The sequence below is a fragment of the Chrysemys picta genome, chromosome 7 (assembly GCF_011386835.1).
Source record: "Chrysemys picta bellii isolate R12L10 chromosome 7, ASM1138683v2, whole genome shotgun sequence".
NCBI lineage: Eukaryota > Metazoa > Chordata > Testudines > Emydidae > Chrysemys > Chrysemys picta.
Window position 1 is genome coordinate 70809444 of NC_088797.1, and position 22110 is coordinate 70831553.

Genomic DNA, 22110 nt, shown 5'->3' on the forward strand with positions numbered 1-22110 from the left:
AGTTTGGGTTTCTGGCTATCCGACTTAGTCCTGTGCTTAGTAGGTGTCCAGTAAACCTTTCTAGTCATTTATCCAGTACAAAATTCTTTTTAAAGACGGTATATGTAAAAGGTGAGATTCTTACAATAACATTAGTTTGACCTCTATGCATATAGATAGTATTTTTTATTCTATTAAATCTGCAAATTTAAATGTATAGCATTTAAAAAGTACCCAGTGTCCAAAATGGCTGAGTTGGCATTGCTGTAGAAACACAAATATTTATATTTTCTGCCTCTTCATTTTAACTTTGCAACCTGATACGTTGCATGTAATTTCTCTTTAAGGAGAGGGGCAATAGTGATGGAAAAGTTGCCTGTTAACATTGGCATTTACAGGGACATAATTAAATGTGGCTTTTCACATCACACATAAATAGGGTAAGGATGCAATTAAATGGCAGCAACATGTGATGGATGTAAGACTTATGTCTTGGCAAAAGCCTTTACCTCCGAGTAACAACCGAAGAATTAGTATTGTTTTTCATGGTCAGGTGGCATTGAGGAGGAGGTGGGAAACAAATTAGAGGGGAAAGAATTGAGTGGAGGCATCTGACTGAAGGAATGCAGGTGAAGTTTCCTTTATAGACCAACGTGGTGCAGTCTGTATGCAGTCTTAATGCACTGCATTAGAAATAAGTAAGATAGATTTATTATTGTTGCAACTGTAGCGGTACTTCTTACCAGAGTGCTTCATAAAACAGAGATTTGTTATGTACATAGAGAAGCTGCTAGTAGATGTGGCTGAAGAATATGCAACGTTTGTACTTGTACACTGCAGGTGGGTTTGTGTTAGCTCTTCACATGAAGATCTTAACAATGCTGACCATTGTCATTTATATGTGTATATATATATATATATATATATATATATATATATATATATATAGCCACAATAGAAGCTTCCTTCACAAATAGTTCAACCGATCATACTTTTATTTCACCCATTACTGTCCTATCTATGTACCACACAATCTTTCTAATGTATTTTTCCCTCTTCTCACGTCTGTGAGCCAGGGAAGTACTACTATCCCAGAAAAATGGGGGAACTGAGGCACAGAGAGACCGAGCGACTTGCCCCAAGATCAGACAGGGAGTCTTCCACAGAACAGGGAATTGAACCCAAGTCTACAGAGGCCGAGGCTAGTGCTCTAGCTCCTGGGCTATTCTTTCCTACTCAGCAATGATGAGTTCGCTACTAGCTATTTCAAGTCTGTCTTAAAGATAGCTTAGCAGAATACCATTTATTTTTTTTTTGGTAATTTTGATGGATAATATAGATGTTTATTTTTAAACTTTTCTTTTTAAAACTTTCATAATTGTAGGACATTATGGGGCCATCAGTCAAATTAATGACATTTGTTGTGATTCTGAAAGTTAATGCTTTTGAGTTAACTGTTAAAACACCATTTGTCAACCTTACATGGCAAAATATACAAAGTAAATATCCTTAAATCAAACTCTGATTTCTCAAGCAGCATTTGTCTAACTTTGCCTGTCTGTTAATTTTGATTATCATTGATGGAAATATTTTTTCAGTTTGTGTGTGTGTGAGTGAAATTGACATTTGCTGATTAAATGCCTAATCCTTACAAGCCTGTTTATAGATCACACTTTATCATAGGATTTTATAGCGAGTTGCAAATGTTAACACATTTTAAGCTAGACACTAAATGACTGACCAAGCCTCCCTCAGTTGACAGCTCCAGCTATTTGCCAATACCCAATGACAGTTGGTTCAGCCCATTAACCCCGTGACCCTCTTGTAATTGCCACTGACTTGACTCTTTCCCTTGCCCTTGAGGCACTTTGTTACAGGCACTTCCTCATTTTCCCCAAAGGCATAACAATAACCTACATGTTCTCATCACTTTCCTTTTAATGATTAAAGTTTTCATTCATAGATTGAAAATGACACCTAATGTTTGTAGTATTACTTTCTTTCCCCACTTATATACTCATATAAATGCTTCAGAAGACCGAAGTGCAAACATTAACCCCTGTGCCCCAAATCCCACAGGTTGTGGATTTAGACTCTTTTTTTCCCCTGGAAAAGAATTATTGTTCCTTCAGCCCCTTTCAATACCCAAAAACTGATTGCCATGTTGACTGAATTATTGGCACTCTGCCTGTGACTCAAAGATCATGAAATGCTGCCATTGCTGTGATAGTCACAGTTCTGGATGGGAAAGCCAGCTAGTATAGTGAAGGAGACCCAGGACTGGCATTACAGAATCTGTTTTGACTCAGCTACAGCCTGATCTTTACTTGTTGTAAATAGACTAAGCCTGCGAGTGCCAGTTTTGCCAGGTTCAGGTGTCTACAGCTTCCGCTGAACTAATGCCTTTCTGTATACAATACTTAGCTGTTTTTTATTTTTTAATACTTATGCTTTAAGGAAACCTAAAATTGATTAGCCAGCAAATGATGTGATTCCAATGCTTACTTTGCTGTAAAATTCAGAAGGAAATGGGAAAGGACCATTTATAAAATCAATATAATTTTCTACTAAAGAAAGGTTGGATGTCACTGTTACATCACTCCATGTCCTGATTTTGTACTGCAGACTGGCTTTTTCTTTCTGCGTTGACTGACCACATCTGGACCCTGGTCAATAGTTTGAGGACACATCTGGTATTAATCACTTTTATAGACATGTGGTTGTATTTATGTAATATTTTATTAGTAAAATGTTCTAGACATTTTTCATTCATTTTCCTTTCTTAAGGACTTACTGGGTTTAATTACTTGAAATTACTTTGTTATAGATATTTGTTTATATATTTTTGTATTAAATTGTTCAGTAATGACACATTCAAAAAATGTCTGTATTTGATAGCTTTTGCCTTTGATCCATCTTGTTCAGGTCTTCCTTCAACCTCTCTAGTTTGTTCCTTAGTTAAATATTGTTAGGCATTGATTCTGGCAACAGGAAGTGGCTAACTACAGGACTACTCATATACATGTACACTTCAATCAGACCACTCCTGTGCATGAAGTTCAGCATGTGCACAATAGGGGGCCGTAGTCTCTTACTTGAAACTCTGGGTGGCTTGATGCTGTAGTCTAGAGTTGGTACAACAGGCATATTTGAAATCCCAGGTGATATTATGTGTAGTTGAAGTGTGGTCTGTGCACAGAATTGAGATGAAAGAATTCCAGGCTTTGGCTCTCGTTCCGACTTTGTGCCCTTGGGCAAATCACTTAATCTTTCAGCCATACTTATCACACTTGGGAATAGGTGTAACTGTGTACATAGATGCATATTTTATCAGTGCATGACACTTAGCACAAAGTGTCATCTGAGAACAGGTTTACTTGATATTGTAGCAACAGAGAAATAGTGTGGAATCTGTGTGGTAGGGTTGGATAAATATTGACTTAATAGTTATTGCCACTGTACATCAAACATGTGCAGGATGTGGTGTGGCATAATCACTTGATTGGTGAGAGTTTGGGAAGACTGCATCTCTGGCAGATACTAAAATTGTGGGTCATTCCAGTCATCACAAATAATGTAATGGTGTAACCATTTCCCCCCTGCAATCTTTTCTTTTAATTATTTATATAGTAAAACTAAATTGATATTCAAGTCTGGATACTCAGGTGAATTTCCACTAAAGTGCTCCAGAGAACAGTTTCACAATGTGGTTGAGGGAAATGCAGTTAATAGCTCTTTTTTGGTGATGTGGGGGAGACCTGATGTTGCTATCTGAAAACAGGACTAAGAACTCCCTTTAATGCTCTTGGGAGACACAAGTCTTGAATTGAAAGTCCTAACATTTGTCTTTCTAGATTCCCTGCAGTAGGGAAGAGGCTTACTTAGGATAGAATCTTTTGAGCACGTGATGAGAATTGTGGGGAGCTCCTACAACTCATGTATGCCCAGAGAAAGGAGGTCAGATCTATTGGGATGACTGATGTGCTCACGTTTGTCTCTCTCTTTCTTCTCCAAAGATAGAGGGTGGAAAAGTCTTGCAAAAATTAAAAGGAAGAACAGAGGAGGAATGCCCGATTCATGCGCAGATTGCAGCATACCTGAATGCCCCCAAGACAGTCAGCTCAAGATTCCAAAAAATGGATGTCCATAACTTACGATATAGTGAGTTTCAGTTATTTTTTGCAAGAGTGCTTTTCAAAAGCATGAACAATAATTTACTTTCCTTAATAGCTGAGTTAATACATATTCACTTTTATTTCCTATTTGTTCTGTGTTTTTTTTGTTTGCTTTGTTTTGTTTTTCTTCTCCTCTCCCCCCTACCCTCCTTGTAACCTTAACGGTATGATGGAAATACTCTTTGGTTGCATTGTGTTAAAGGGTATATCCTTTGGGACACTATTCATTAAAGACAACAAAGAGTCTGGTGGCACCTTAAAGACTAACAGATTTATTTGGGCATAAGCTTTCGTGAGTAAAAACCTCACTTCTTCGGATGCATCCGAAGAAGTGAGGTTTTTACTCACGAAAGCTTATGCCCAAATAAATCTGTTAGTCTTTAAGGTGCACCAGACTCTTTGTTGTTTTTGTAGATACAGACTAACACGGCTACCCCCTGATACTATTCATTAAAGAGAATCCATCCCTTATATGTGGAAGAATCAATCCCAATGTTCATTTCAGAACAAGTTTGTTTTGGTTTCCCAATTATGGTGACAGTGTAATTGGCCCCTTTCTGCCTTTCTCTCATTTGTCCCCATCTGATCATATTTAGTCACAGGGTTTAATTTACTAAATACATGCTAAGAATTTGAAGATCTGCCTTTCCACCCTACTCTCTCTTCATCAGAGTCTGGTTGATTCTCTGATCTCTTCTGAGATGTTATGCTGCCAATGTAAATTTAACATGTTAAATACAGAATGCCGTCTCTTCTCAGACTCTTCCCCCCTCCTCCTTTTACTCACGGTTTGCTATTCCACTCTCCTTCCTGTCCCTCAATATTCAAAGATGCTTCCATTGTTTACTTCTGTCTTTTCCTCCCTGTCACCTCAGTTATCCCCTCCCCCCCCAAATGCTATATCCTGCTGGTGTATTCTTTGCAATGCATCTCAAAAATCTATTTTCTCTTTCTGTTCTCTTTGCTTGTTGTTGCTTTTAAAATCCTTCACAACTTATCTTGTTCTCTGCTTCCTCTGTCGTCTTCTGGTCCCCACATGCCCCCTTTACTTCATCCTACACCACAGATAACAATCCCTTCACGTTTTTCACTCTTGCCAGTGGCTTCTTTCATGAATCTTTTCTCCCTCTTGTTCCTTCCCGCCCCCCACCTTGAATTCTTTCCTTCACCTGGTCTTTTCTGCATTCACATTCTCTTCAAAGTCCCCCCTTAGCACATTTTGTACAAAAGGTCTCTAAACTCTAGTTCTCTTCCCCCAAAGAAATGTTGACTGCCCAAGCTACCACACCATGGCAAAAAAAATAAACCCTCCTACTAAATATCATGGAACCTGTGTGTGCAACTCACTCAGAAGTTGGAATATCTTACTACCTGTTGCTGGGTTTTTTTTCTTAACTTTTACCTATTCATTTTGTGTTGAAACACAAAGTTCTTTGGGCCCACACTCTTGTGTCTCACTATTCTATGGAGTGTCTAGCACACTGTTGTTGGTGCTGTCAAAATAATAGCTGAGGTATTGGCCAAGGATAAATCTGAGTCAGTTGGGGAATGCATAAAGCCTATTCAAATGAATATAAATTGCACTTGTAGATAAGAGAAAGCACAAGTAATTTAATAAGCTTAAAGATTTGCCAATAAAGATGTATGCACTACGTAGCTTCCATAGGCTGTGAGCATGCTCCTTGCATTCCTCCACCCCTCCCCCAAATTCCCTGGGTGCCACCCTCCCACTCTTCTCTATTGCAGGGACTCCCACCAACTCCTCCAATTTCCTTCCTCACACCATGGGCTCTGTCTCCATCCCCAATATCATTGACCCTGATTATCACCCCCCCCCACCCCCGAGCAGAGACTCTGTGGCTCCTCCTTACTCTCCCCACCACCCTTGGAGAATACTCCATCCCCTCCCCCATGCCAGGTGTTCTGTGTGCACCTTCATTCTCCCTTCCCCTTATGCCTGGATCTATGTGCCCTACTTCCTCCTCTTTCCCCATATCTCCCCTCTTTCCCCTTCCCCCACTCTTCTCTGGGTTCTTGCATTCCCCATCACCACCACTCACCCCCAGTCCTCTCTGGGTCCCTGTTTCCCCACCACTGTTGCCCCTTCACCACTACAAACTCTTCCCCGAGACTTTCTTATTTCTGTTAATCTGGGGTACAGGCAGTCTCCTCACACAGCAAGCCAAGTTGCTGCCCCTGTTATGCATAGGTTGCAGAGAGATCTGTCTGCCTGCAGTACTGGGTAGTCTGTGGGCCCTGATACTCCTGTGTATCAGGCTTTTCCAGTAGTCTGATTTGCACCAAAATCAGCGTGGTTGTGCCTACAGATGCCTTGAATATGCTCCGAAATATTGGACTGATCAGATGTGGCATTCAAAATCTATCTCATTACAGACAAACAGATGCCATTGAGTTGAATGAAATGCATCTTTGAGTGGCCAAAAACCCAGAACTATTTCATTTAGACCTTGCCCGAGAAACTATATTTGTATAACTTTAACCTGCTTAATTGCATGATTAAAAAAATTAATCATGATTAGTCGTGCAACTAATCTAACTGTTAAACAATAGAATACCATTTATTTAAATATTTGATGTTTTCTACATTTTCAGATATATTTATTTCAATTACAACACAATACAAAGTGTACCGTGTTCACTTTATATTTATTTTTGATTACAAGTATTTGCACTGTAAAAAAAAGAATTTTTCTATTCACTTAATACAAGTACTGTAGTGCAATCTCTTTATCATGAAAGTTGAACTTACAAATGTAGAATTATGTACAAAAGAAACTGCATTCAAAAATAAAAAAATGTAAAATTTTACAGCCTGCAAGTTCACTCAGTACTACTTCTTGTTCAGCCAGTCACTCAAACACGTTTCTTGTTTACAATATTACCTGAAAGTAAGAACAGGCATTCTCATGGCACTGTTGTAGCCAGCATTGCAAGATATTTACATGCCAGTTGTGCTAAAGATTCATATGTCCCTTCATGCTTCAACCACCATTCCAGGGGACATGCGTCCATGCTTATGACGGGTTCTGCTGGATAACAATCCAAAGCAGAGCAGACTGATGCATGTTCATTTTCATTATCTCAGATGCCATCAGCAGAAGGTTGATTTTATTTATTTATTTTATTTATTTTTTGATGGTTCAGGTTCTGTAGCTTTTGCATCGGAGTGTTGCTCTTTTAAGACTTCTGAAAGCATGCTCCACACCTCATCCCTCTCAGATTTTAGAAGGCACTTTAGATTCTTAAACCTTGGGTCGAGTGCTGTAGCTATTTTTAGAAATCTCACATTGGTATCATCTTTGCGTTTTGTGAATTCTGCAGTGAAAGTGTTCTTGAAATGAACAGTATGTGCTGGGTCATCACCTGAGACTGCTAAAACATGGCGGAATGCAGGTAAAACAGAGCAGAGGACATACAATTCTCCCCCAAGGAGTTCAATCACAAATTTAATTAACGCATTAATTTTTTAATGAGTGTCATCAGCATGGAAGCATGTCCCCTGGAATGGTTGCCAAAGCATGAAGGGGCATACCAATGTTTAGCATATTTGGCATGTAAATACCTTGCTATGCCAGCTACAAAAGTGCCATGCAAATGCATGTTCTCACTTTCTGATAACACGGTAAACAAGAAGAGGGCAGCATTATCTCCTGTAAATGTAAACAAACTTCTTTGTCTTAGCGATTGGCTGAACAAGTGGGACTGACTGGATTTGTAGGCTCTGAAGTTTTACATTGTTTTGTTTTAGAGTTATGTAGTTATGGAACAAAGCAGTTATGTAACAAGTTCTACATTTGTAAGTTGTACTTTTGCAACAGATTGCACTACACATTGTGAGAGTTGAACTGAAATACTATTTTTTATCATTTTTACAGTGCAAATATTTGTAATCAAAAATATACACTTTGATTTCAATTACAACACAGAATATAATATATACAAAAATGTAGAAAAACATCCAAAATTTAACAAATTTTAATGGTATTCTATTAAACAGGATTAATCACGATTAATTGTTTTGAGTTAATCGCGTGAGTTAACAGCAATTAATTGACAGCCCTATTTTTTAGTACTATTTTCAGAAAATCCCAAACATGTTGATTAGGGAAGCTCTTCAGACATGACACAATAGGACTGGAAAAGAATTCTTTTAACTTATCTGCTTGAAAAAGTTAAGTTTCATTCAGCTGTTCTTATTAGTATGCTCCAGACAGTTCCATAAGAAAGAAATCATTCATGTGTAACACAGTGGAAAGAACTGAGATTTTACAACTCAAAAAAAAAAAATACTTGCAATCCATCATGTCTACGTTTTTGGATGTTAACGTTTCCTTCATGTGTTTTCCAGCTGCCTGGCTGCTTTGTAGTTCTAATATGCACCTTTCATTTAATTTTAGGTTCTGCTTTGGTATTGCTGACTCAAACCACAGAAGCCCAAAGAAGGGGGGAAGTGGAATAAAATACTCAATTATCAAGTGCCAGAGGAAAATATCAAACTGTCCAATGAAAACTACTGTTACTGACGTGTAGATTGCTCCTGCAGTGTATAAATGAGTGTGTGCAAAAAAGCTGTGCACCAAAAGCCTACCAATCCTAGTATTTGCAAGGTTTCTTCACCGAGAAGAACTTCAGACTAAAAACCTTAACTCTTGCTTTTAAGAAAAACAAATCAACAACAACAAAAAAACAGGAAAAGAGTCAGCAAGGATTCACAATGTTTCTGTCTTGTTTCGGCCCAGTCACCAGAATATTATGGGAATTGTATCTGATGGCATAGATTACATTTTTCCTTTTCATCATGGAAGTTAGTGATTTTAGACTTTGTCTCTGCAATATCAAATGATTAAGACACATGCTGAAAGTTACTTTTTTTTTTTTTTGGCTGACATAACTTTGATGTGACTTTAAAACAAACAAACAAAAAACATGGTTTCATTCCCTTTTTAAGTCTTTGTGGGGATGCTCTTGGAAAGGTATGAAAAAGAAAATCCGCTTTTTGGTGGGGGACCCGAAATCTTATAAGAATGCCCAGAAGGGGTTTAATATTTCAAGCCAGGACCCGTTGGCTATTGGTGGGTCTTGCCTTACTATTCAGTTTAATGTTGTTCATGTACCTGCTTGAGTGTGCTCCACAAACAGATGGCAATGGATCTCTGCCTGGTGTTGTAGGGGAGAACTTGGGTAAAGAATATTACCAAGCTCTTCTCCAGGAACAAGAGGAACACTATCAAACCCGGGCTACTAGTCTGAAGCGTCAGATTGCTCAGCTAAAACAAGAGCTTCAGGAAATGAGTGATAAGCTGAAATTGCTGCAGGAAAAAAAGAGCCTAAGAGTCAATGGCATGGGCTACCAAGGCACCAAAGAACAAGCATCCAATGATCTCCTAGAGTTTCTTCATTCCCAAATTGACAAGGCTGAGGTGAGCATCGGGGCCAAGCTACCTAGTGAATATGGTGTCATTCCTTTTGAAAGCTTTACCTCCATGAAAGTGTTCCAGTTAGAGATGGGGCTCACTCGACACCCAGAGGAGAAACCTGTTAGAAAGGATAAGCGAGATGAGTTGGTGGAAGTTATTGAGGCTGGCCTAGAGGTAATCAATAATCCAGATGAAGAAGATGGACAAGATGATGATGATGATGAAGGAATAGGAGAGAGACCGCTCTATAGTGAAAATGATTTCATAGAAGGTACCGTAAAAGCTTATTTAATAATTTACGCATTTCCCAATCAGCTGCACAGAATGTCATCATACACCATGAATAATTGCAAAGGAATTTATGGTTGTAAAACAAAATTGATAGCTTTTTTCATGTCTTTATAGTTTTGATAGATACTCTAATATGTAGTACTTTTGCTGCACTAAGAAAAACCTTAGACTTGGTTTGCCTGTTGAAGTAGAATCTGTTGCTTCATAATATTGCACAATACCATGCATTGATGGGGGGGGGAGTAATAATTTCAGTGGAGATATTTTACTATAGCAAGCAGACAAAACAAGCTGTGCCCGTTTGAATTTTAACAGTTGGATATCCCATGGTTGAAGATCATTTTGCATATGTTGTGCTGATGTAGATATAAAATGGTACCTAATACTGAAGAGGAGCTTTCAAAGGCACATAGGGCAGTTAGGTGCCCAGCTCCCTTTGAAGGTCATGAGACTTGATTGCCTAGCTTCCCTTTCTGCCTTTGAAATTCTCCATTTAACTTTGTCCCTTTGTATCCGTTATGACTAGATAACTGTAAACCGCAGGTAGGTGAAGAGGTCTATATTAATGTCACAATGCAAACTAGTTGCCAGTATTTAAAACATTGGCACATGCACCTGTATTGGGGGTGGGGGTGGGGGAAGGAGTGGTATTTATAGAGTAACTTACCTTTGTTAGAGTATTTGGTTGCTGAGTATCTATGGGTAGATCTTCAGATGGCATAAAATAGCACAGCTCTATTAGTCAATGAGTCTATGCAGAGTTAAACCAGCTCAGGATCTGGTCCCTGATGTGCAAAACCTGAAACCAGATTACTCAAACATATGACTTTTAAAATGCTGGCATTATTAAATTTGTTAAATTCTCAGAAACCCAGGGGTAGGGGAGAGAAGATGAATGTTATTTCAGCTGCAAAACACTGAAGCAATGATATATGAACATTGCCTTTTCAAGGCTAATATACTGAAAAGGTACAGTGACCACTATTTCTCTAGAACTCAGTCTTGAAGGTACTCTATACTAAAATGTAATTCTGATGGAAATATTAAGATTTTTTTTTATACAGGCTTACAGTATTAAATGCAGTACATATTGCCAGAAAAAGTCAGAAGTGAATAATGCTTTAGAGCTAATTCTTGTATTTTCAAGCACACCAAAATGAGTAGTGATGTATGATATATAGTTAAGCAAATACATACATGAGAATGCTACACAGTTGTTGAAAGAGTTAACATTTTTTAGTCAGATGACTTAATCAGCTCCAAAACGAATCTGCTTCTCATGAATGGAATAGTGCAGGGGTGTTTTGCCTAACCAGTACTCTATTAAAACTTCCAAGTAAAGTTCCTTTGTTATCTTGTGGGGGTGCGGAGTGGAAATGCATCTAAAGTATAGCTCTAAAGCCGGGCAATGCAGCGTTGGACTTTAAAGTTTTTTTCACCTGAAAGCATGTTTTCATTTGCCTAGAGACATTCTCACAATGTCATTTTACAGTTCTGTTTTTCTTTTAAATTACTATAATGTGTGCAGCGGCTTTCCTCTAATACATATAGTGTGCACTTCAGTGGGTATTTGTAGCTTTTCTGATAGCCACGTCTAATGACTATAGTGGGGCGGGCAAACTTTTTGGCCTGAGGGCCACATCAGGATTCTGAAATTGTATGGAGGGCCGGCTGTGCCTCCCCAAACAGCCAGGTGTGGCCTGACCCCCCCCCCACTTCTTGCCCCCGACGACCCCCCGGGACTCCTGCCCCTCCACCCCATCCCCTGACCACCCCTGGACCCTCTGCCCCTGACTGCCCCCCGAGACCTCTGTCCCCATTCGGGACCCCTGCCTCCATTCAACCCCGCTGTTCCCCGCCCTCTGACCGCCCTGACCCCTATCCACTCCCCCCCCCCCCCCCCCGCGCCGAACTCCCCTACTCTCTATCCCCCCCCCCACCCACTCCTTGGCCTCTTACCGCAGTGGCAGGCGGCGCTACAGCCGTGCTCCCCAGAGCACCAGGACAGGCAGCCATGCGCCTGGCTGGAGCCAGCCATGCCATTGTGCAGCACAGAGCACTAGGTCAGGCCACGGTTTTGCAGCTGCACTGCCGCTCAGAACATTGTGCTGGCGGCGCAGTGAGCTGAGACTGCGCGGGAGGGCGAACAGCAGGGGAGGGGCTGGGGGCTAGCAGCTCAGGGGCCGGGCAGGAGGGTCCCGTGGGCCAGATGTGGCCCGCGGGCTGTAGGTTGCCCACCTCTGAACTATATAGGCCTCTGAGAAAGCAAGTAGACATAGTGCCTTATGAAACAAAGTTCTACTCCTCCCTTCACCTCTTTACCCTAGATAAATTGACAATTAGTTCCTAAAGAACATCTTTCTCTTTGGAAATTGAACTTATTCCCTCTGTGGTCAAGACAGTGTTTTATGACTTGGATTACAGGAATCACATAACCATTATTCAGTACTTAAGTGGAAATATTTTTGTGCTGTAGGTCATTATATTAGGGTATGTTAGTTACTAGCCACAGTAATGTAACACTGTTTCCTTTCAACCAGAGATTGTACCTATACAAGTCACCCTATGGTTTCCTATGCATGTGAAAATAGCATTGGCGGACTTGAGAAACTTTTTGGCCAGCTGAAGAGAAATTTTCTTTGAGCATTAACTATTTTGACTTCAAAGTTCAGAACTAAACCTTTTTAATTTTTTGCCCCTTTCAAGGACTTCAGTGTTTTACTTTATAACTTGTCATTTTGTTGATGGAAGCCCCGTTAGAAAGCCGCTGCCATTATATTTGGGAAATACAGTGCTCAATTATAACCGCTTAAGCCTGAGCGCTTATGATGGATGTCAGACCTCATTGTCCCTTTTCTAAAATAACAGTAAATGCATTTGTCACTGTTTCTATCCTAAAATAATAATAAATGCTCTTAATGTCGGTCTAGAAATTGTATCCCGATAACAAGGTTTCTCTGCGAAGCTTTTAATCGCTTTATTTAAATTGGCTTTAATGGATTGTTTCTGTATTGACAAATATTTTGGCACCTAAACTGATGTATCATCATCAACAGTTGAACTCCAATCTAAGATTCTAATGAGATATTTAGAACCAGAAACAAATTTAAGCAGATTGGGTCAGATGACTGGGAAACTGATATTTGATAGTATGGAAGATCTGAAAACAATAGAATTGATTACTTTAAGTTTAAGGGAAACCAAATGGCTTTGTATTGTCTATTTCAGCCCCATTGAGTTACCAAGATTTAGTAGACTGAATTTAAAGAAAAACCTAATTTTACAAGCATAATTATACCAAAATGACACAAACAAAATAGGAAAAAAGGCATTTTACTGTGAAGTAAGTGTCCACACAGGGAGTTTAGTGGTATAACTTCCTGTGTAGACAAGACCTTCTTTAGTAAGTATCTAAACTTTTTTCTAAACTTCTGTTTATGAAGTATCACTTCATTTTTATTTTTGAGCTGTGCTTTCTCTTGTGTGCTTCCGGATATGTACATACTGGACATTTAATTTTTAAATATTTGCTCAGGTCTCTTTTTTTAATAAGGCTTCAAAGTCTCATGCAGACCATTGCCATCTCCCTTACTAGCATCTTTTCTTCCCCTCACCTCTTGAACTTGCACTGAATTTTTTTTACAACCTAGCTTTTTTTAATCTGTGGTACAGTGGTACATAATCAAGAAATGAAAACAATCATAATGTTATACATCTGCGAAATCTCAGTTCCTGTTAAATCTTGGGGCATATCTACATGAGGACACTCAGGGACAGTCATATTTCATTAAGTAAGGGTTGAATTTAAAATGCATTAGCTAAAAGCACATTAAAGCCTTGTGAACGCTGTCATTCTGTGCAAAGCTAAAGTGAATTAAGGCCAGTTTAATTCACTTCCAAAGGGAATTAAGCTAAGGCCACTTTACTTCTGAATGAGCTCATCCACACAGCTGTAATGCACTTTAAAAATGCATTTTAAATTCAACCCGTTAGTTAATTCAGCATAACTTTCCCGAGTGCACCATGTCCTTTTCCTCAGAGTGTGAGTGTGTGTGTGTGTGTGTGTGTGTGTGTGAGAGAGAGAGAATCTAGCATTTTCAAAGAGTATACTTTCTAATAATATAGTGTATATAGTTAATGAAATTTGTATGTAGTGTGGATTCCCAGTGGGGCTGACCATATGGCCATAAAAGCTTCACACAGAAGCCATAATACTTGCCAAATATGATAGACTGCCTTGGTACTACTCTCCTTTTCCAACTCCTATTTTCTGCATTTTACTAATCCTTCAGTTCTTTGGTATCCTTTTGCTGGTGTGTTCTAGCATTTCATGTTCTTCCTGTTGCCATGCCTTCCATGTCTGATTCAAGCAGCCTGTGCTGTTGAGCAGTTAGCTTGAAGTATATTTTCTAAAGCAAGGCAAATGGTTTTCAGTGGTGTGTCTCTGATATCAAATCTGGTATCACATCATGTCAGTGAATGTGCACTTGAGCTCAGCACCAGCTTGTGGCATCTTTGCTATTGATGGGGCCGGATCAAGAAAATAGTAAAAGGAAATTGCAGAGCTGTACATTGAAACTGTAAAATAATATGGTGAATGCCACAAGTAACTTTAGGTAGAGAAATAATCACCCGGCTTTGCTGGTGGTGAGAGAGCTACCAGAAAACCCTGCTGCGGTCTGGAGGTGGCCGATAGGACTGTTTAATATGTCCTTATTTTGTATCTCCCAAAGACATAAAATTAATAGTGACCTGTCAAAGTAATATGTAAGAGAACATAACCTGATTCAGATGAAAGTGTTTATTTTTCTTAAAGTTGTATAGTGGTTTCTTTATTTTAAACTGAATTCCTTTTATCATCCCCTCACCTGAAATATCTGATGGCTCCTGGGCTTGGCAGAGTGAACTATTGTGGATAGCGTTCACAAGAAGAGTAAAGTGTATGTCTCACATGGATAAGAGCTGCTGAAACCGCCTACCATCTGGCCACACTCGCTTACAAGGTGGATGAGGCAGGGGATGCAGGGGAGCAGCAGCAGAGCATTGTTGACTTTGTCTTAAGAGCAGAATTGGAGGGCATAAAAGAAATGGCAGTTTTACTTTGCGGGGGTTGGACTACAAACAATAAATCTTTCACACAAGCAAAAGGCTTCTGAAGCAGCCACTCGGATGAAAAGTTAAGTGCTTATTCACCGTCCTCTGCAGGATAATGCTGCCATTTTAATGTTTTATTTCCATCTACTGCTATTAACCAAGAAGAAACGTGCTGTGATGGTGTGTAGGTCTATACCTATCTTAATATCTGACCCAGTTTTTGGATGCCACTAGGGTTACCATACGTCCAGATTTTCCCGGACATGTCCGGCTTTTTGGGCCTCAAATCCCCGTCCGGGGGGAAATCCCAAAAAGCCGAACATGTCTGGGAAAATCGGGACATGTCGGGCCGGGGGTGCTCGGCCGGGGGCTGGCCCGGGGCCGGCACCCCAGGGCCCGAGCCGACCCAGGCTGGAGATGCCGGGGGGGCTAGATTGGGCCGCGCCTCCTCCCCCCACCCCCCCCCCAGCTTACCTGCTGCCTGCTTCAGGCTTCCCGCGAATCAAATGTTCATGGGAAGCAGGGGTGGGGGCAGTGTTGGGGCGGGGACTGTGGGGAAGGGGTGGAGTTGGGGCGGGGCTGGGGGCGGGGCCGGGGCCCTGTGGAGTGTCCTCTTTTTGGACACTCAAAATATGGTAATCCTAGATGCCACGTGCATCAAAGCCTGCAGGATCTCTGCAGAGTCCAGATTTGCTCTGGGTCTTTAAGGCACACTCCTAGGTGTAGACTCCTTGTCTGAAACACTTCCTGGGGACAGGAGATGCTGCAGTCTGGCTATCATAGCCCTCAAGACCAGTGCTGAGACTTCCCAAGCCAGGTGCTTATTGCATGCTCCCACAGAGTAGTTCTTGTCCTTTCTGTGGGCATTGTGACTTATAGTTTATCCCTTTGGAGACACATGGCAGGTAAAGCAAGGTACACTGGGTTCACGCTGTTACTACTTAAATGCACACACAATGCAATTACTACTTAAACAGCACAAGAGAGTTACAGGGGTATGCAAAACAACGATGACATACTTGGATGCAATCCAAATCAGAGTGGGGCTGTCACCCCTGCCCTGCAACTTTGGGTGCCTCACGATGCCTTGCTATTGTAACTTCCAACTTGGGTTGCTCACGAACGGCCAAACAGCAGCATGCAGGCCGTACCCTGAGTGTCTGTGTGTAGCTACAGCCCTAGTCCAGCAGCTCTGACTTTAACAGCCTCTTAGCACAATTGCTACTGGGAATTAATCCACAAGGGTCAAATTAACACAAATGAATACATTTTGTGGTAGTACACGTTAATCTTTACTAATGGAACTAAAAAAAGTGGCTAACAAAGAAGTTGGTAATAGTTTTAGCAACTTTATTTTCAAAACTCAATTTACATGACAAGAGTCCTCTGTATATACTTAAAGTGAATAAAACTTCAGGGGCCAAGAATGGCAGAAATTTATTTCTAACAGTGTTTGCTTTGCTATTATTCTGGATCATAGTCAGTAAATACTAGTTTTAAGGTGAGGATAGCAGGTTTTATTATATGAGTCATTCTCAGTTCCTAAAACTACATGTAGTGAGAAGTTAAGAAGATGTTAGCTACTTTTACAGACTTTAAAGTTTTCTGTTCCCTGACTTCTTACCACACACTTACAAAGGTAAGATTACAGATGTATCATTACCTTTATAGTTAAGGCTGTTAACCCATGGTGAGCACAGGAATATAGAATTTATCTTCATTTAGTATGACTTACTGTCTCTTTTTTTTTTTCTTAGTCTTTGTATGGTCGCTGAGTGAAACTGTTTACTCTACATAATCAAACACATTTTTATTGCTAAGAAGCATTACCTGCTACCTTTGTAAAGCTTGCACAAATCTTGCAAATGTTTTCTCTTAAGCATATGTTCACATACTTTTAATCGGGGTTGCCAGTAGAAGTCAAGAGGAATTATAATTATCAATGCTTCTTGGGATAGATGAATTTGTGCCCTAAGATCACTCCGTGCTGTTCATCAATGAGAGTGAGTATGTGTAGAAGTTTGGATGGGGTAGAATAGCTACTCAAACCAAGCCTTATGGGCTATACCTTGTCTTGCTTTCACTAAAACTAAAGAGCAAAAAGATTCAGTGTAGGAGAAGGTGAGATGCTTGTTAAAGCTGGGAGAGGAAGAGGAATTGTGGATTTATAATTGGAGAAGGATTGGCAGTTAATGCGTTAAGTGTGTGCTTCCAAGGCTCCAAACAAATTTTAAGAATTTTTAACATGAATGTTGCAGTAGTATAGGTCTTGATATCTTTGTCCTTGGACTGTGTTTAAAACCTGTAACATCATAAATCCCAACTTTCCTGTGGTAGAAAATGCCTTTTTTTTTTTTTAAGCTTTTAACAAGTGACTTTCAAATCCAGTCACTTTGTTTACCATTTTGGGTTTTTCCTCTTCAAATCCAAAATCTGTCATGGCCACTAGAGCCAGGAGCACATGCTGTGTATTATTTTAAAAGCTGGGAATTCCAATTTTTTGATAGCATGCAGCATAATATTTAACGTTAGAGGTGTGAAATATTAGCAGATGATGATGTGAGAATCCTTAGCAAATATGCTTGCTAATTCTGGGTCACCAACTTCTTCCTTAAACAGTTAACTACTTAAGCAGCAGTAAATACAAAATGATGGGTATGGTGGGAAGGTTAGGAAGGAGGGGAATTAATTAATGAATGGAGTTAATAGCTAATAATTTTTCAAAATGGTCCTGTTACACTTAAACACAGTGTTTCCTTCTCTGTAGAGAGTGAATTTATGCAGTGTTTTTTGAAAGTGCCATATTGATGTGTAAGGTCTAATATACAATCATAGTATTGGACTTGATTATGCTTTTGTGATCACAAACTATTTATAGAAGCTCTGTATTGTTGTTAATCTTATTACACTAATATATGCCATTTTTGCAGACCTACATAACAAATTAACTGCATATTCTAGGATTTTCAGACTTTTTACAACTGAAACTGCACCATTGTTTTGACTTTTGGGGGGGGTCTTTTTTTCTCCCCACATACGAATTTGATTTTGTAGATTGCTTCACCCTTAATTCTCCTCTGCCTCTTTCTTTATATTTATATTTATATAAATAAAAAGATCGAAGTGGTCTGGAGTGGAATTTAGTGAAGCATTGTAGCTTTTGTATGGTCTTGAAACTGAGGATGTTTCCTTCTGTTGTTCATCCCAGGAGCAAAGTTCTACCCGCAATGCATTTGAGAGAGAATGTACGGATTTGTTAATGGCACAAAACTAGTAAATCATCTTACCTAGCACTTTTCTGAAAGTATCTCAAAAGCAACATACTGACTTGTTCGTTTGAAAGAAACGACTTAAAAATTGAGTTGTACATCAACTATTTTGTCACCACCATATGTTTGGGTAACTAGCTTTACCTTTGTCCTTCCCTGGTCCTTAAGGATGTGTTGAGTATTGTCGTCTGCTTCAGAGCCCTTTTTTTTTTAATTTAATTACTTTTTTATTTTTGGGAGTGCTGGGGAAGGGTGATCCAACCCATATTAAACAGTGACTATATCCAGAGAAAACAACGTAGGACTTACAGAAACAGTGAGAGCGCTAGCTACTATGCACTAGTATTGCAAAAATTAAATGTTAAGGGTCAAATGCTTTGGTGCTTGTAAAAGAGGTCACTGAGGGTGTCGTGCTTCCAGGGCTGGTCGCAGCTTTGTCCCCTTTGTTTTCTCACACTGCACTAGCTCAGGTGGTAGGCCTCGTGCTGTTAAAGTGGTCTCAGCTGGAATCTCATGAATCTTCCTGTCTTGCATATGGGGTAGTGCACCAGTTTTATCAAGTATATATCATCCTACAGGTCTGGATATAAGAACTGAATATAAGAACATAAGAATTGCCATACTGGGTCAGACCATTGGTCCATCTAGCTCAGTAGCCTGTCTTCCAACTTTGGACAATGCCAGGGGCGTCAGGGGGAATGAATGGAACAGGCAATCATCAAGTGATCCATCTGCTGTTGTCTGCTCCCACCTTCTGGCAATCAGAGGCTAGGGACGCTCAGAGCAATGGGTTGCATCCCTGACCAACTTGTCTAATAACCACTGATGGACCTATCCGCCATGAACTTATCTAATTCTTTTCTGAACCCTGTTATAGTTTTGTCCTTCACAACATCACCTGGCAGTGAGTTCCATGGATTGACTGTGCACTGTGTGAAGAAATACTGTTGTCTGTTTTATACTTGCTGCCTGTTAATTTTGTTGGGTGACCCCTGGTTCTTGTGTTATGTGAAGGAGTAAATAATACTTCCCTGTTCTCTTTCTCCACACCATTCTTGATTTTATAGACCTCCAACATATCCTCTTAGTTTTCTGTTTTCTAAGCTGAAAATTTTTAAATCTCTCCTCGTATGTTCCATACCTTTAATCATTTTTATTGCCATTCTCTGTACCTTTTCCAATTCTAGTACATCTCTTTTGAGATGTGGTCACCAGAACTACACGCAGTATTCAAGGTGTAGTTGTACCATGTATTTCTATAACGGCATTCTGGTATTTTTCTGTCTTATCGATCCCTTTCTTAATAGTTCCTAACATTCTGTTAGCTTTTTTGACTGCCGTTGCACATAGAGCTGACATTTTCAGAGAACTATCCACAATGACTCCAAGATCTTTCTTGAGTGGGAACAGTTAATTTAGATCCTGTCATTTTGTATGTATAGTTGGAATTGTTTTCCCATGTGCATGACTTTGCATTTATCCACATTGAATTTCATCTGCCACTTTGTTGCCCAGTCACCCAGTTTACTGAGATCCCTTTGTAACTTTTTGCAGTCTGCTTTGGACTTAACTGTCTTGAGTTTGAGACACTGTTAATAACTTTTGACCACTGAGACTGACAGCCTTCTTAAAAAAAAAAATTATTTAGCAGTTGGAACAAAGAATTAGAGAATTTTAGTATCATCTGATCTTAAACTTCACTGCAAGTTAAGTTAGGCGCTCTTGGTTACAGGAACAGAACCGATTTGCAATCCTAGAAAGTCCTAACCCTCCTATGTTTGAGACACTTTGGTGTCTGATCAACCCTGTTAGAACTAGTTCTGGTGCTCCCCAGGCAGTGTGTGCTAGAATTACTGAGGCTACTTGCTCTGGCATTGTTTCTTGACAGGCCTTAAATGTAAGTTATTAAAGGGTGACTGCTCAGAGGCTCATTTTCATTCTTTCCCTTGGTAGGTAGGCTGCATAGGGCGAAAGTGTACACCCCCACTTATTGGATAGAGAAAACAGTGGCTAGTGGCAACCCAAGATTCAGTTTTAACAATTATTAAGGACCATCCAGTATTTGTTAGAAGGCCTAGTCCAGGTTGATGCCAGTGCTCTTTCATGCAGCTATCCCTCTCTAAACTTGTGTGAAGAGGGAATAAGTTACTTTGAGAGGCACGACCACTGGAACTGATTTTAGGAATGGGTTTACTATGTGTCTTTCATATTATGCTAGTCAGCGCCTAATCAGATTACATTATTTGCTCATCAAATTAATCATCAGTAACCATTTCTAATAGTTGTTCTTATTTTGTGCAAAGAGTTCCAATGTTTATATGCAGTGAAGGATTTATACTCTGAAGATTAAAAATGTGCCAGAACTCCTCCAAAAATAAAACTGCTTGTTCTCTTATGTAGAACCTTCTATACATCGAACCTCAGTCATTAAAATAGCAACACAGTTTTCCATGACAGATAGTTTTGATTTAATTAGCCAATTTCCAAATATCAGGTTTGTCAAGGTATAATCTCTGTTTCAAAAGAGCAAATTCTGTGAAGTCAGTAAAATTATTTAAAATGTTAATCTTCTTTTAAAATGGACTATATAGAGTCAAAACTACTGCCACAAACAAAGCAGCAAAAGTTACTTTGATTGTTCCTCAATGTGGGACTCAGCCCGGGAAGTAGTAAAAGTTGACAAACTTTTTGATATCTGGTGCCAATCCTCATCGTTTTGAGAGCCAACTCTAATTCTTGCAGAACCTGTTTTGAGATCATAATACAGGGGGGTTTGAGTCTGTAAAACCCATTGTGATTAGCTCTGTTTTTGTTGCTGTGGCAACAGAAATTACCAGCCTGTAAACTTCCAGAAGCTTCCTTCAGTTAACAGCTGTTAAACACTGGTAGCTGCATGTGCTTATATGATGCGCTACTATCTGAGGCCAAGATTAGTCAGCCCAATAGAGGCCTCACAAAGAGTGGTCATGGTCTGTGACCCAGCAACTTCTTAGAACCAACTGGCCTGGGGCAGAGAGAGGGTGCATAAGGTTTACATGGATCTCCTGGGTTTGGTATGTACCTTCTAGCTCACCAAAGAGTGTCATGTGTTGCAGTATCCTTACTCACTATTTCCTGAATCTCTATTCTTTAATGAACCCTTCTCCCCCAGTGAAAATGGGTTTTTGTCAAAACAGAAGTTTCTTTGGGAAATGTTTGTTTTTGATATAACTTTTTAGGTTTTCTTGGATTTTTTTTGTGCTTTTTGATGAAAACCCCAAACCTCTTTCTTTTTTGAATAAACAAAAAACCCTTACCAACTAGCTTTATTTTTCTATACTGTTTTATAATTTGATAGAAATCAAGTGGTGTGACTACAATTAATAGCTAAATGTCTCCGTGAATCTCATGTTTTTGACTTGATAAATTCCTTCTATAACTTCAGGTTATTATCGCACAGAGAAAGATAAAGGAACACAGTATGAATTGTTTTATAAGAAGACCGATGTTATGGAATACAGACATGTCACACTATTCCGACCATTTGGACCCCTCATGAAAGTGAAGAGTGAAACAGTTGACATTTCCAGATCAGTTATTAACATCATTGTCCCTCTTGCTGGAAGAACTGAGGCATTTGCACAATTCATGCAAAACTTTAGGTAAGTGCATCAGAGTCTAAATTGAAGTGTGTAGCTTTTCCTTAGTTTATCAAAGTGAAAACCTATTTTGATGGAACTTAGCTCTACTTCAGTACTATAATTTGCATAGAAATGTTATGGAATACTAACTGCTGCATGGAGAAATGTTTCTTCAATCAATCTTCTTCCTTATCTTTACACTAAAACACAAACCAAACACTCTAGCTAGGACTCCAACCTAGAT

At 39.6% G+C, this 22110-nt stretch overlaps 1 protein-coding gene across 6 annotated transcripts in view; it reads left to right on the forward strand.

The window, feature by feature from the left end:
• The window catches only part of CSGALNACT2 (chondroitin sulfate N-acetylgalactosaminyltransferase 2), a 59114-nt gene that overhangs the window by 21270 nt on the left and 15734 nt on the right, over nt 1–22110 (forward strand). For 4 of the 6 annotated variants that reach the window (XM_065551750.1, XM_065551755.1, XM_065551753.1 and 1 more), the window contains exons 2-4: nt 3996–4140; nt 8573–9863; nt 21671–21887. In XM_065551750.1, coding sequence (XP_065407822.1) covers nt 9200–9863; nt 21671–21887 — 881 coding nt within the window. In that variant the 5' untranslated portion in view covers nt 3996–4140; nt 8573–9199. The remainder of the gene's footprint in view (nt 1–3995; nt 4141–8572; nt 9864–21670; nt 21888–22110) is intronic. The other 2 variants (XM_065551751.1, XM_065551754.1) reach the window with 2 other exon arrangements.